Below are 12,322 nucleotides of genomic sequence, written 5' to 3'. Positions count from 1 at the left end.
TGCCCAGTCAGCACGCGCTGGAGCGGAGGGGACGCAGCACCGGTGCTGCAGCACATCCGGCGTGCAGAGAGGGCAGCAGGAGTGGGCATCCCTGGGAATCGAAAAGGGGAAGCTGGATGAGCCACAGGTGCCCCGTCCACCCAAGGGGATGTACTGCCAGGTGTGATGAGCTCAGCCATGGGCTGGGGAGGCAGATTGCAGCTGGCATTGTGCCCCAACTCCCAGCCAGCCCCAGGAGGGGCTGAGGACCTGCTGAGGAGCTCCTCCATCCTCCCAGGATGACGGTCCGTGCTCAGCAAGGCTGCAGGCAGAGCTGGACCAAGGAGAAAGGTGGAGGAGCAGAGCAGGGTGTGCGGTCCTGACCAGGGGGCTGGCAGGAGTGATGACCGCATGGACATGGTGGAGGGAGCAGGAGCTATGGGACTGCATTTGTAAGTGAAGTTATAGGCTTGAAAATCACATTTAGTCTTTTGTCATCGCTGCAGCATGGCTGGGTACCAGGCTTTGCCTGTGCACACACCCCGAGCGACCAGCCAGGGACTGCGTGGGTGACCTGGGAACTGCCCGGCTCCATCTGCTTAGGTGGGACAACAGCTGGACTGAGAGAGATGTTGGGCACTTGAGCTGTTTGGTGTTGAGACATCTGCAAACAGTCAATAGGAACAGCCCCTGCAGGAATGGTCGCACAGGACATGTGGTGAGACATGTAAGTGCTGGAGGACCCGTGCAGCTGAGACTCCTTCTCCATTCTGACAGTGACCAACAGTTGGAGGGATTTACCCCATGCCAAGACCCCAATAAATATATTTCTCTTTCTTTCGGTGATATGCTATGTGTGAGCACCTGTGCAACACAGACATGGCAGCGGCCACACGCTGTGCGTGATTGCAAGGGGCCTCCTGCCTCCTCCAGCTCCCCGGGCCCCTGAAGGCCGCCACAGTGCGTGGATGGCCATGACCAAGGCTTGCCATGCAGCAGCAACGGCTGGTTTTCCTCCCAGAGGAAGGTCTGCAGCGGCGCTGAAGGAGACCGCGCTGCTCACCTTTGCCTTGCCACTGAGCCCGAGCTGGAAGGAGGCAAATAGAAACGCCTTTGCAGCTCAGAGGCAGAGCAGACACGAGCAGTGCATGAAGCACTGCGAGCAGGTCGTGCAGCTGGGTAAAACCCAGAGCTGATGAATGCCCAACGCCCACGGGGAAGCACCCTCAGCCACAGCCCCCCCAGGCAGCTGTGGGCACCCCTGGCACATCACATCCTACCACCCACCACCCCAAAACCAAGATGCTGGATGAGTCGCAGCATTGCTGGGTGCCCTCATATAGGGACTGGCCTTGCCATACACAGCTGAGACCCCACACCTGCCTGCCCCGGGGCTGCCTCAGAGCTGGGGAGGGGCTCCCAGACAGCTTGTTGGGGTGTGGAAGGACCGGCATCAAGCAGGGAAGAGCCAGGGCTGGCCCATGCTTGGTGTCAGAAGGTCACTCTGGGTATGCACCATCCCATTTGGGCTGGAAAAGGGACGTTCTTGGGGACAGTCTCTTCCCAGAATAACAGGCTGAGAGCTTCACCCCACACCCACTGCAGCACTTTAGCCCAGCCTCCCCAGGCCATATCCACAGACTGCACAAGTTTGAGTTTAAAGGAAAAATTTTTACTTTTATTTGGGTTTTGGGGACATTTTTCCCCAGAGCGGATAAAAACTGTGGTGCTGGTACACACTGATGCTGTTGAGGGGACACCCAGTCTGCCAAGCCTGGCTGATCTGAGACGGTTCTCCATCCTCCTTTCAGCACATCCGAGTGAAGGTGTTTTGGCCAGTTCTACAGGGAAGCAGAAGCCCATTGGTGCCCGGCTGGGGGAGGGGTAGGGGTCCCAGCTGGGCTGGGTGTCCCTTGGCTCACCTGGTGGCTTTCCAGTTGCTGGACTGGGAGTCAACCTTCTCCCGCAGCAGCCAGGAGGTCTGCAGGATCTCCTCACCTTCCTCAGCAAAGCACTGGCCCACGAAGACAGCTGTGGAGTCTGGAGAAGCGGTGGCTGTGAGCATCCCAGCAGGACCCCAGCTGCTTCTGGGGCTTCCCAAGCACCAGCAGGTTTAATGCTCACGGAGCCCGGGTGGGTTCCAATGTTTGCAGGGAAATGCTCTGCGGCAGAGATGCTGTCAAAGCAACTCTCGATGCCACCTAGCCCAAACTGTGTTTCAGGAGGTGTCCTGATGTCTGCAGACATCGCTCAGAGTGGGGACACATCAGGGAGGGACAGACTGGGGACAGGAGAGGGGACAGAGAGATTGGGGTGGGCGCTGGGACCTGCCTCAGCTCCCCTCTTCATCCTACCACCCCATCCAGGCACAGCTGCTGCTGCAGCTACCGACCAGAAAACTTCCAGTTGACGGTGAAGCCGAAGGTGCACTGCCCGTCCTTATCCAAGTGCTGGGAGCCGACAAGTGGGGAGGTCTTGATGGGTTTCTGGGCACTTGACACGGCAGTGTGGTACTTGCCCAAGAAGTTGCCGTTGTCGTCCACCTTAGACACGTACATCTCGGAGCCCAGGTCATTCTTCCACAAGCCAGCCAGGTTGCATTGCTGGGGGATGAGCAGACGTGTCCCCAAGGGCTGCCTGCACACAGCCCCTACCCCTGCCCCACAGGCTGAGCCCCCTGCCTGCACCCCCCCGATGACCACAGGGTGCTGGCACTCACCTTGTCATTCCTTGTGGGGCATTTCTGCTTTTTAACTGGCCACCACTTGGTGTTGGTCATCTTTTCCTCCTTCACACCAGCCTCTTCCCCCTTGGGGATCTCGGCTGCCTGGCAGAGGAGCTTGGAAAAGAAAGAAACACGGGGGCAAGCTGTGGGGAGCAGCACAGCAGCATGTCTCTGGAGCCCCACCAGTGCTCAGGCCCTCGTCTTTAAGAGACACGATTATAAAGCTTCAGCCACGTCAGGAGGGCCAAAAGCTGGGGTGAGCCGAACACACGGGGAGAGGTGAAGAAGAAAAGCTAAAGGCAGGAGCCTCACATAGGCAGGAGTACAGGCAGGACCCCCCCTCCAGCCCTGCCGGGTGAGCTGTGCAACCCCACGACACATCTGCCCGTGCCTGCGGGGACGCGTGCTGTGCTCGGCACTGGTGTGTGGCACGAGTGGGGAGCCCACTGGGACGGGCAGAGCCTCAGGGTCACAGTGGGCTCCTGCACGGCCAAGGAGCCGGCACAGCCAGAGCCCCGCGGCATCCCACCTGCAAGGCTCCGTCTCCACCTCCCAGCACTGCCCGTCCTTTCCCCCACCACACCTCCCCGGGCACGGGCAACTCTCCCCCCACCCGGGGCAGGGTCCCCAGGTTACACTGCCCCGATTTCCCTGCATGTCCCCGCGGGCGGGGGTCCCCACATGCATGCCCCCCGCACCAGGGAAGGCATCCCCATGCACATCCCTCCCGGGGACATGGACAACGCCGGAGCATTTCCCCCCCCCCGCCCCTCCCGGAGCACCCCACTGGGCCGGAGCGTCCGTCAGTGTCCCCCCTGGTGCACGGGGTCCTCCTGCTCCCGGGGATTCCCCCCACGGAGGGGTCTTCCACGCGTGTCACTCCCCCTCAAACGCTGCATCTCTCACATCTGACACACGCTCCCCCCCGCCCCTCCTCCCCGCCGGGCTGCGTCTCCCACGCGTGTCCCTCCCCGGACCCCGGGACCCCCCGGCAGGAGCTCCCATGCGCGCCCCCATCCCACCTGGTTCCCCACCGCGGCCGCGGCCAGGGCCGCCCCGACGGGGAGGGCGAATGTGGAGAGGAGGCGGCGGCTCATCGGAATGCAGCGGCGAAAGCGAATCCGACGGTTCCGCGGCCGCTCGTCTCTTTATAGCACAGCCCAGTCCGGCCCGGCCCTGCCGATTTCCCGGAAAGCCCTGGGAGGCACCGGCGGGGTGACGGGGACGGGGATGGGGATGGAGATGGGACGGGGATGGAGATGGAAACGGGGACGGGGATGGGGACGGAGACTGGGAAGGGGACGGGGAGGGGAACAGGGACGGGAATAGACATAGAGGCGGGAACGGGCACGGCCAGGGGGATGGGGACTGGAAAGGGGTATGGACAAGGACGGGGGTGGGGAGGGGGATATAGATCGGGGTGCTTGGGGGTGCCCACTGACCGTAGCCCAGCCTGGGGGTCCCTGGCGCGGAGTCTCCTGGATGAGCTCTGTGCCTGGGCTGCAGTCCTGCCCTGCAGGAGCTCCTGCTCCCCAAACCGCCCCTGGTCACCGCAGTCGTGAGGGCGGGGCGAGGGTAGGTGTGTGGGCATGGCTGGCGATCTGCAGTGGCTATGGGGATGTGGGAGACAGAGGAAGCAAACCTGCCCCCACAGCAACAGGAAACCCCCGGGGCATTGCGCTGGTCACACGGACCAGGAGAGAGCAAAGGGGCAGCAAACGTCGGGGCAGGACCAAACCAGGCTGGGCTGTTGCTGCAGGGGAGCAGAATGGCTGCTGGGGCGGCAAGGACGGGCTGAATGGGAAGTGGGGCTGGGATGGGGGATGTTTGGGACAGCTGATGAGCATGGCTTGGGGGGCGGTGGCTGTGCCACTGTCAGTGCTGGCTTCCCGTAAAACGTATTTTGCTTTCTGTTTCTGTTCCTTTATTTAGCAAGAGGGCTGCTTACATCATCTCCTTCCCGTGGGCTGCCTTGTTAGGAGGCTCCAAGAGGCAGGGAATCTGCAGCCATGGGAGTGATGAAAAGGATGTGGTGACAGCCAGTTAGTGGGAAACGAATGAACATGCAAATATAGCTCTGGGGGGAAAAGGTCCCCAAAACGCAAAAAAAAGTAAAAATTTTTCCTTTAAACCCACCCTTGTGCAGTCTGCGGATATGGCCTGGGGAGGCTGGGCTAAAGCGCTGCAGTGCGTGTGGGGTGAAGCTCTCAGCCTGTTATTCTGGGAAGAGACTGTCCCCAAGAACGTCCCTTTTCCAGCCCAAATGGGATGGTGCATCCCCAGAGTGACCTTCTGACACCAAGCATGGGCAGCCCTGGCTCTTCCCTGCTTAATGCCGGTCCTTCCACACCCCAACAAGCTGTCTGGGAGCCCCTCCCCAGCTCTGAGGCAGCCCCGGGGGCAGGCAGGTGTGGGGTCTCAGCTGTGTATGGACTCCTGGCAGGCGTCGAGAGCTGCTGCGACCCAGCAGCACAGCGCCAGTAGCTGCAGCACATCCAGTCCCAAAACTCTTCTTACAGAAATGGGTGTGATTTACTGGAAATCAGATATTCAGCAAATCCTGGCCCGATCCACGTCCTGCTGGGCTTGGTGACTTAGTCCAATGGGCAGTGCTGGTGCTGCCTGTGTCACTACCCCTCTCAGCTGAAAATAATGATTTCCGGAAAACTCAGCTGTGTTTCTGAATCTGAAACTTGATTCTCAAGCTGTCCAGTTGCAAAATAATGACTGGCACCTTGCTTGGGATTTGAGCAGCCTAAGGGAGGAGTGGGCTGGTGGGACTGCCACCCTGGTTTTCCTGCCCCGAATGCCATGGAAGAGCTTTGCTAACGGCATCCAGGGCTTTAGCAAGTTTTCCACCTGCTCTGTGTTTTAGCCCACCTTATTGCAGACTTGCATGTGGTTTGCTCTTCACATTTTAATCCCTTGGGTCCATATTCTGCTTCTGGAGCGATGCTGCTGTTTCCCTCTCGGTGCCTCCCTGGAATTTCTGCAGCTTTGTTCAGATCCCTTACCACCTCTCTGAGCAAAATGCCTTTTCACCAGCCCTCTGCTATGGTGCCCTTTGGTCTGTGCAGCCTCCTACCTGCTTTAGAGGAATGTGAGAATTAGGAAAGAGGGTGGCAGGGGGACCACAGGACTCTGCTCTCACCCCAAAGCGTGGCCAGCTCAGCCATGGGGTGTCCTGCTGAGCCTTACTGCGTGCTTCCTCCTGGCTTTGTCATTGCCTTCCTGTCAACATTTCCCCAGGACAGGGCTCCCCAAGGCTCTGCAGCAGTCCTGGGGTGCTCCAGCAAGGCAGCAGTACTGACCACAGTTTGAGCAGTCTGCAAAGCCCGGCAGGCAGCCACGGTGCTGCTGAGGAATGCGGTGGGCATGGGCTGGCAGAGCTGTTGGCAAGGCCAGTCCCTATATGAGGGCACCCGGCAACTTTGCAACTCATCCAGCATTTTGGTTTTGGGGTGGCAGGTGGTAGGATGTGATGTGCCAGGGGTGCCCACAGCTGCCTGGGGGGGCTGTGGCTGAGGGTGCTTCCCCGTGGGCGTTGGGCATTCATCAGCTCTGGGTTTTACCCAGCTGCACGACCTGCTCGCAGTGCTTCATGCACTGCTCGTGTCTGCTCTGCCTCTGAGCTGCAAAGGCGTTTCTATTTGCCTCCTTCCAGCTCGGGCTCAGCGGCAAGGCAAAGGTGAGCAGCGCGGTCTCCTTCAGCGCCGCTGCAGACCTTCCTCTGGGAGGAAAACCAGCCGTTGCTGCTGCATGGCAAGCCTTGGTCATGGCCATCCACGCACTGTGGCGGCCTTCAGGGGCCCGGGGAGCTGGAGGAGGCAGGAGGCCCCTTGCAATCACGCACAGCGTGTGGCCGCTGCCGTGTCTGTGTTGCACAGGTGCTCACACATAGCATATCACCGAAAGAAAGAGAAATATATTTTTTGGGGTCTTGGCATGGGGTAAATCCCTCCAACTGTTGGTCACTGTCAGAATGGAGAAGGAGTCTCAGCTGCACGGGTCCTCCAGCACTTACATGTCTCACCACATGTCCTGTGCGACCATTCCTACAGGGGCTGTTCCTATTGACTGTTTGCAGATGTCTCAACACCAAACAGCTCAAGTGCCCAACATCTCTCTCAGTCCAGCTGTTGTCCCACCTAAGCAGATGGAGCCGGGCAGTTCCCAGGTCACCCACGCAGTCCCTGGCTGGTCGCCTGGGGTGTGTGCACAGGCAAATTCTGGTACCCAGCCATGCTGCAGCAATGACAAAAGACTAAATGTGATTTTCAAGCCTATAACTTCACTTACAAATGCAGTCCCATAGCTCCTGCTCCCTCCACCATGTCCATGCGGTCGTCACTCCTGCCAGCCCCCTGGTCAGGACCGCACACCCTGCTCTGCTCCTCCGCCTTTCTCCTTGGTCCAGCTCTGCCTGCAGCCTTGCTGAGCACGGACCGTCATCCTGGGAGGATGGAGGAGCTCCTCGGCAGGTCCTCAGCCCCTCCTGGGGCTGGCTGGGAGTTGGGGCACAATGCCAGCTGCAATCTGCCTCCCCAGCCCATGGCTGAGCTCATCACACCTGGCAGTACATCCCCTTGGGTGGACGGGGCACCTGTGGCTCATCCAGCTTCCCCTTTTCGATTCCCAGGGATGCCCACTCCTGCTGCCCTCTCTGCACGCCGGATGTGCTGCAGCACCGGTGCTGAGTCCCCTCCGCTCCAGCGCGTGCTGACTGGGCACTGCATCAACAACCTGGGCTCCTACGTGGCCATCTCAGCCATGAATGGGAAAGGTGACCGCCGGCTCCTACCACACGGCCGTGACTGCCACCATGGATGAAATCCAGGGGTCACTGCTGCAGGGGTCCCAGCACTGCATGTACCAGAAGAGCCAGCCCACGTTCGGCTTCACTTTCAGCTGGAGTTATTCAGGTGTTTCTCCTTTCCCAACTTTCCTGTGATGTTCCCAGTGCTCCCCTGCCCTCCCTGTGATGTCCCTGATGCTCTTTTGCCCTTCCCTGCAGTATCCTTAGTGATCCCCTGCCTTCCCCTTTGGTGTCCCAAATGTTTCCCCATCTCCACAGTGTCCCCAGAGCTCCCTAGCCCTCCTTGTGGTGTCCTTGATGGTCCCCTGCCCCCCCTACAGTGTCTCCAGTGCTCCCCTATCCCCAACATCAGAGCTGCATGGCTGGCAGCAGCTCCTGGCCCCCACTTCTGGCTCTTGTCCAGGCAGGTCCTGCCCAGGACGAGTCAGGGCAGAACTGGATGCAGGCTCAGCTGGGCTCATCCTCCCATGACCTGGGTATCCCATGCCCATCTACTGCCATGCCCCTGATCCTAGCAGGGCAAGAGGCTGGGGAGGGAAACATCACACACCCTGAGGAAGCGTTTCCCACTCACAAACTGGCAAGCTATGTGCCTAAGAGGGAAAGCCCCATCTCAACATCCTCTCCCACCTCCCACCCCATCATGGGCCAGTCTCCACCACCACCTCCATGGTCCAGTGCTTCATGAACAAGGACAAGACCATGTGGATCATGCAAGATGAGGTTGACAGCCTCAAGGATGACTGGAAAGCCAGTGGGTGAGCTCCCAGCAGAGCAGGGCTGCAGGACATTTCTCTATCCCCACACTGTGCTGGGGCTGCACCCATGGGTGCAGCATGGAACCTCCGGGGGGAGCGCTGAGCCGTGAGGGTGGGTGCTGATGCTGGGAGCCAGCTGGGCAGCAAGCAAGGGAGAGCGGTGTTTTTGGAGCAAGTCCCCAGGATGGGAGCTGAAGGCAGCTACTATGATTTTTTAATTTAAAGCAAAGTGCAATTTGCACATGGGCATTGCCAGATCCTGCTTCCCAGAGAGGAGAGTGGCCCTCCTAGTATCTTCAAGCCCCAGGGTAAACGTGTCTCTGGAGGATTCTTAAAGCAGATGCTCATCTCCTGTGCTGGGCAGAGGCCAGAGAAGTCCCTCCTGACCTGGACACAGCCAGGTGCCAGCTCTGTCTTCCCCTGCAGCATCAGCAGTGACATGCTCACCCAGCTAGAGAGATATCTTAGAGGAGGTGTCTGTGCTGTGTCCCTGTGCAAGCCCCACGTAGTCCAAGGAACCCTGGCCACCTGTGTATCCTCAGAGACCCCTTGGGAGGGCTCAGACAGGGCTCAGCCCTGGAGCTGTGCCCTGCCAAGCCTCAAAGAGCCATGCATGCAGCATCGCCTGCCATGGGGTCTGTGCAGGCGGGCACCATGCACAGGACATCCCCTCCCAAAGGAACTAACAAACTTTAATATCTACATATCTTCCAGAAAAGCCCTTCTGCACTTACAAGAGGGATTAATTCAAGGGTGCCCAAGAGTTCCTGCCACAGTGACAGTCACAGCTCCCAGACCCAGGGAAAGCCCAGCACAGCCGGAGAAAAAAACAGCATAGAAACAGCAGCAGAAACTTGTAACGCAGGAGGGGACTGTCATGAGGACAAACACCTGCAACCAGACACACCACCCTTCAGTGCAATGAAGAGCTGGTCAGGCTGTACTTGCTGTAGCACTGTCTTTGGATGTCAGCACTGGGACAGTGGCAGTGAGAGAATGCCAGGCTGTGCCCACCGCAAGGACTCCGTCACAGAGGAAGGAATGGGCTGGCAGAGCCTCTTGGATAGTGGCTGTACAAACCATCCCTGCGACCCTGCCTCTCTCCACAACCGTGCTCATCCCTGCATTCCTCCGGCACTGCCCAGGTCACGCAGACCTCCTCGCTTCGCCTGTCCCAGGCACTCTGCCATCAGGCCACCCACCCCACAGCTGCCAGCCCGCTGCCTGTGGGGCTCTGGTTACAGCCCTATAAAGGGGGCCGGGGTGCAGGACCGGGAGGGAGCTGTGCTGGGCTTTTTGCAGCCCCGTGGCCATGGGAAGCGGTGCTTTCACCCTGGTCCTTGCCCTGGCCCTGGTGGCATGCATCACTCCTGAGGAGAGGAAGGTACGGGGACAGGTGATGGTGGGGATGTGGCAGATGTAGCACAGGGATGCAGTGTGGGCAGCCAGCGGTTCTCTCTTAAATGCCATTTCAGACTGGGACAAGCAGGAGAACTTTGCAAGCACTTAGTCCAGGCAATGGGCAGGGTATCACTGGGTCACCCCCAGCTCCCTGGTACCACCTCCACAAAGCTTTGCTCCCACTGGGGCACCATGTGCAGGGCATTCCCACTCATGGGGTCTGTGTTTGGGACACCATGCACGGGGCATCCCTTCCTGTGGGGTCTGTGCTCAGGGGCACCATTCATGGAGCATCCTCTCCTGTAGGGTCTGTGCCTGGGCGCACCATGCATGCTGACGGACTGGCAGGTGTTGGCCTTGCTGCACTGTCCACTCAGCAGCCAGCAGCACCTCGGGTAGCATTTCCCCAAACTGGGGACGGGAAGAGCCCTGCCCTGCAGTTGCACTCGCAGCAGGGCTTGCAGCTCTGGCCATGGGGCGGCAGGAGGGATGGGGTCCCCCTCTGCACTGTGCGCAGGGGCAGAGGGCCTATCACCATGTCCTTTCAGTGCCAGCTCAGTGGGCTGTGGAGGAATGAGCTGGACTCACTGATGGAGATTTCGGCAGTGAGGGACAACGGGGACTTCCAAGGGAAATACCTCACGCGGGTCACCCTTGCCGGCGGCTGTGCCCGTGCCTCCCCCCTGAGAGGCACCCAGCAGCAGCCCGGTGAGGGGGGCTGGCCCACCTTTGCCTTCACCGTGCGCTGGGACAAGTTCTCCAGTAAGTGCTGGGACATCTGGGGATGGCACCACGGGGGGACCGGGAGCTGTGCAAATGGCCAGCAAGTCTTTTCTAATGCTGGGAAGTCTGCTGGGTGATGCTTTGGTGCAGCTAAGCAGAGGGAGGCAGCGGTGCCTGACCAGTGTGGGGCTAACGCACGATGCTGGGTTTGCATGGGGCAGCCCCCCCTCACCCAGTGCCTTTGCACCCATCCCTGCCGGGCAGCCCGAGATGAGTGTGCTGGGTCCAGACCCCATTACGGCATGGGGGATGTGGTGCCACAGAGCCTGCCTTGCCTGAGGGAGCCCCTGGGGAAGGGCAGGTCCCCCCAGCAGAGGTTGGGGGGGTGCATGGCTGTTGGAGAGGGAACACAGCTGCAGCTGAAAGGACCCTGGGGAGGGGGAGGCAGCCAACAAGCATGGGTGCTGTCCCCATCGACTCCTCATCAAGCACGTCCCCAGATGTTACCACCGCCTTCGCGGGGCAGTGCTTCGTGGACACGGGTGGAAAGGAGACGCTGACTACCATGTGGCTGCTGCGTGAAGCCGTCGGGTCCCTTGAGGAGGACTGGAAAGCCACGAGGTAGTGGAGGGGTGTGGGGGGCAGTGTCCCTACAGAGGGGCTGTCCCCAGGACCCCTGGGAACGAGCATCCCCATGGGCAAGGGGACCACCCCTGGGAACTCCCCAGCATGCGTTTGCAGGGGGGATGCCAATGCCTGATGGCAAAGGGCTTGCCCTAGCCAGGGGCATCTGGCAGCCGCTTGAGGCAAGTTGGGGGGCATTTAGGGACAGCCCTGTCATCTGCTAGCACTGGCAGTTCTAAGTGAGCAGTGTGTGCGGGTTGTCCCACAGGAACTCTCTGCTTCCCATAGGGTGGGCAGAAACGTCTTCACGCGCAAACGCATCCGAAAAGGAAAGATCCTGCCGAGCTTGTCCCCGTCGTGTGAAGACACATCTTCGCCTGCCCCATGATGGCATGCTCTGGCTGTAGTCCAGCCCCCGCCCCAAGACAAGCAAAACCAGCCTCTCACATAAAAATAAAATTAAAAATCATGTCAGTTGTCATTGTCTTTTTTAAAAAACTGCCCCTGCTGCCCCTCTGAGGCAGCTTATGTCCCCTTGGGTACCCCTGCAGAGGCAAGGTCTCACCACTGCCCTTCCCCAGGGACATCTGGATCCCTCCCTGATCCCCCCCATCCAGCTCCCTGGGTTCATTTCCCACCTCATCCTAACCCACACTTCCACCCTGTGCCACCACTCCCCCCTGCCTGCCAGTGACAGAGGTGGCATCAGCATCCTGAATCCACTGCCTTCCTTGCAGTGCCTTCATATCCATCCCCACCAGACGCCTTACCAGTCCCAAGACTTCATGCTCCATAGGGTTGGGTGGTGGAAGTAACAGTATCAGCAGATGTGAAATGTTGATAAAGTGTTTCCTCTGTGCTGCACCGCACTCAGAGTAAAATGTGCATAATTAGAGCCCCCATCCCATCCCATCCCATCATGCCCCCCTGGGTTACAACCAGGGATTTTACCCTTTTTTGCCACTGCATTTCAGCAGTGCCACTCTATCTCCCTCTGTGGACATCTGCCAAGCCTAGTCAGCTCTTTCCATTCAAAGTTTTTGACAGGTCCACGGGTGAAGACGAAGCCTCTTGCACAAGTGGTACAAATATAACCTAGCCCTGGGGATGACAGCACAGTAACCGTGCAGTCCGTTGAGCCTGGCCCAGCCCCAGCAAGGCTGGTGCACGCTGTCATGTCATGGAGTGGTGACTGCCACCTCCCTGGCACCTCAAACAGGGCAGCTTGTCCCTGCCAAACAGCACAGAAAGGCAGGGGCTGGTGTCAGGCTGAAAGGATGAAGCGTGACATCCAGG

General features: G+C 59.5%; 2 protein-coding genes across 4 annotated transcripts; one reads left to right on the top strand and one right to left on the bottom strand.

Annotated features, from left to right (window-relative positions):
• Window positions 1-1,629: 1,629 nt before the first annotated feature.
• On the bottom strand, window positions 1,630-4,486 carry LOC141918077 (avidin-like). Of its 3 annotated transcripts, none has more exons than XM_074812106.1 (6): window positions 4,147-4,473; window positions 3,727-3,901; window positions 2,699-2,818; window positions 2,372-2,582; window positions 1,902-2,019; window positions 1,630-1,820 (listed from the first exon to the last, which is right to left on the bottom strand). In XM_074812106.1, exons 2-6 carry the CDS (start codon window positions 3,799-3,801, stop codon window positions 1,787-1,789), a joined length of 558 nt encoding a protein of 185 aa, XP_074668207.1. In that variant the 5' UTR covers window positions 3,802-3,901; window positions 4,147-4,473; the 3' UTR covers window positions 1,630-1,786. The 3 variants fall into 3 exon arrangements, 2 of the variants coding, with proteins under 2 accessions (XP_074668207.1, XP_074668208.1); XM_074812107.1 differs by having other exon boundaries at window positions 3,727-3,880; XR_012621562.1 differs by having other exon boundaries at window positions 1,789-1,820; window positions 1,902-2,260; window positions 4,147-4,486.
• Window positions 4,487-9,590: 5,104 nt separating this feature from the next.
• LOC141918313 (avidin-like) lies at window positions 9,591-11,414 on the top strand. Its single transcript, XM_074812622.1, has 4 exons — window positions 9,591-9,662; window positions 10,228-10,441; window positions 10,903-11,023; window positions 11,315-11,414. Exons 1-4 carry the CDS (start codon window positions 9,591-9,593, stop codon window positions 11,412-11,414), a joined length of 507 nt encoding a protein of 168 aa, XP_074668723.1.
• The last annotated feature ends 908 nt before the right edge of the window (window positions 11,415-12,322 follow it).

Source organism: Strix aluco, chromosome Z, assembly GCF_031877795.1.
Source record: "Strix aluco isolate bStrAlu1 chromosome Z, bStrAlu1.hap1, whole genome shotgun sequence".
In the NCBI taxonomy this organism is placed as follows: domain Eukaryota; kingdom Metazoa; phylum Chordata; class Aves; order Strigiformes; family Strigidae; genus Strix; species Strix aluco.
Note: the sequence above shows the minus strand (reverse complement) of the source record. Positions and strands in the feature narration are given on the sequence as shown.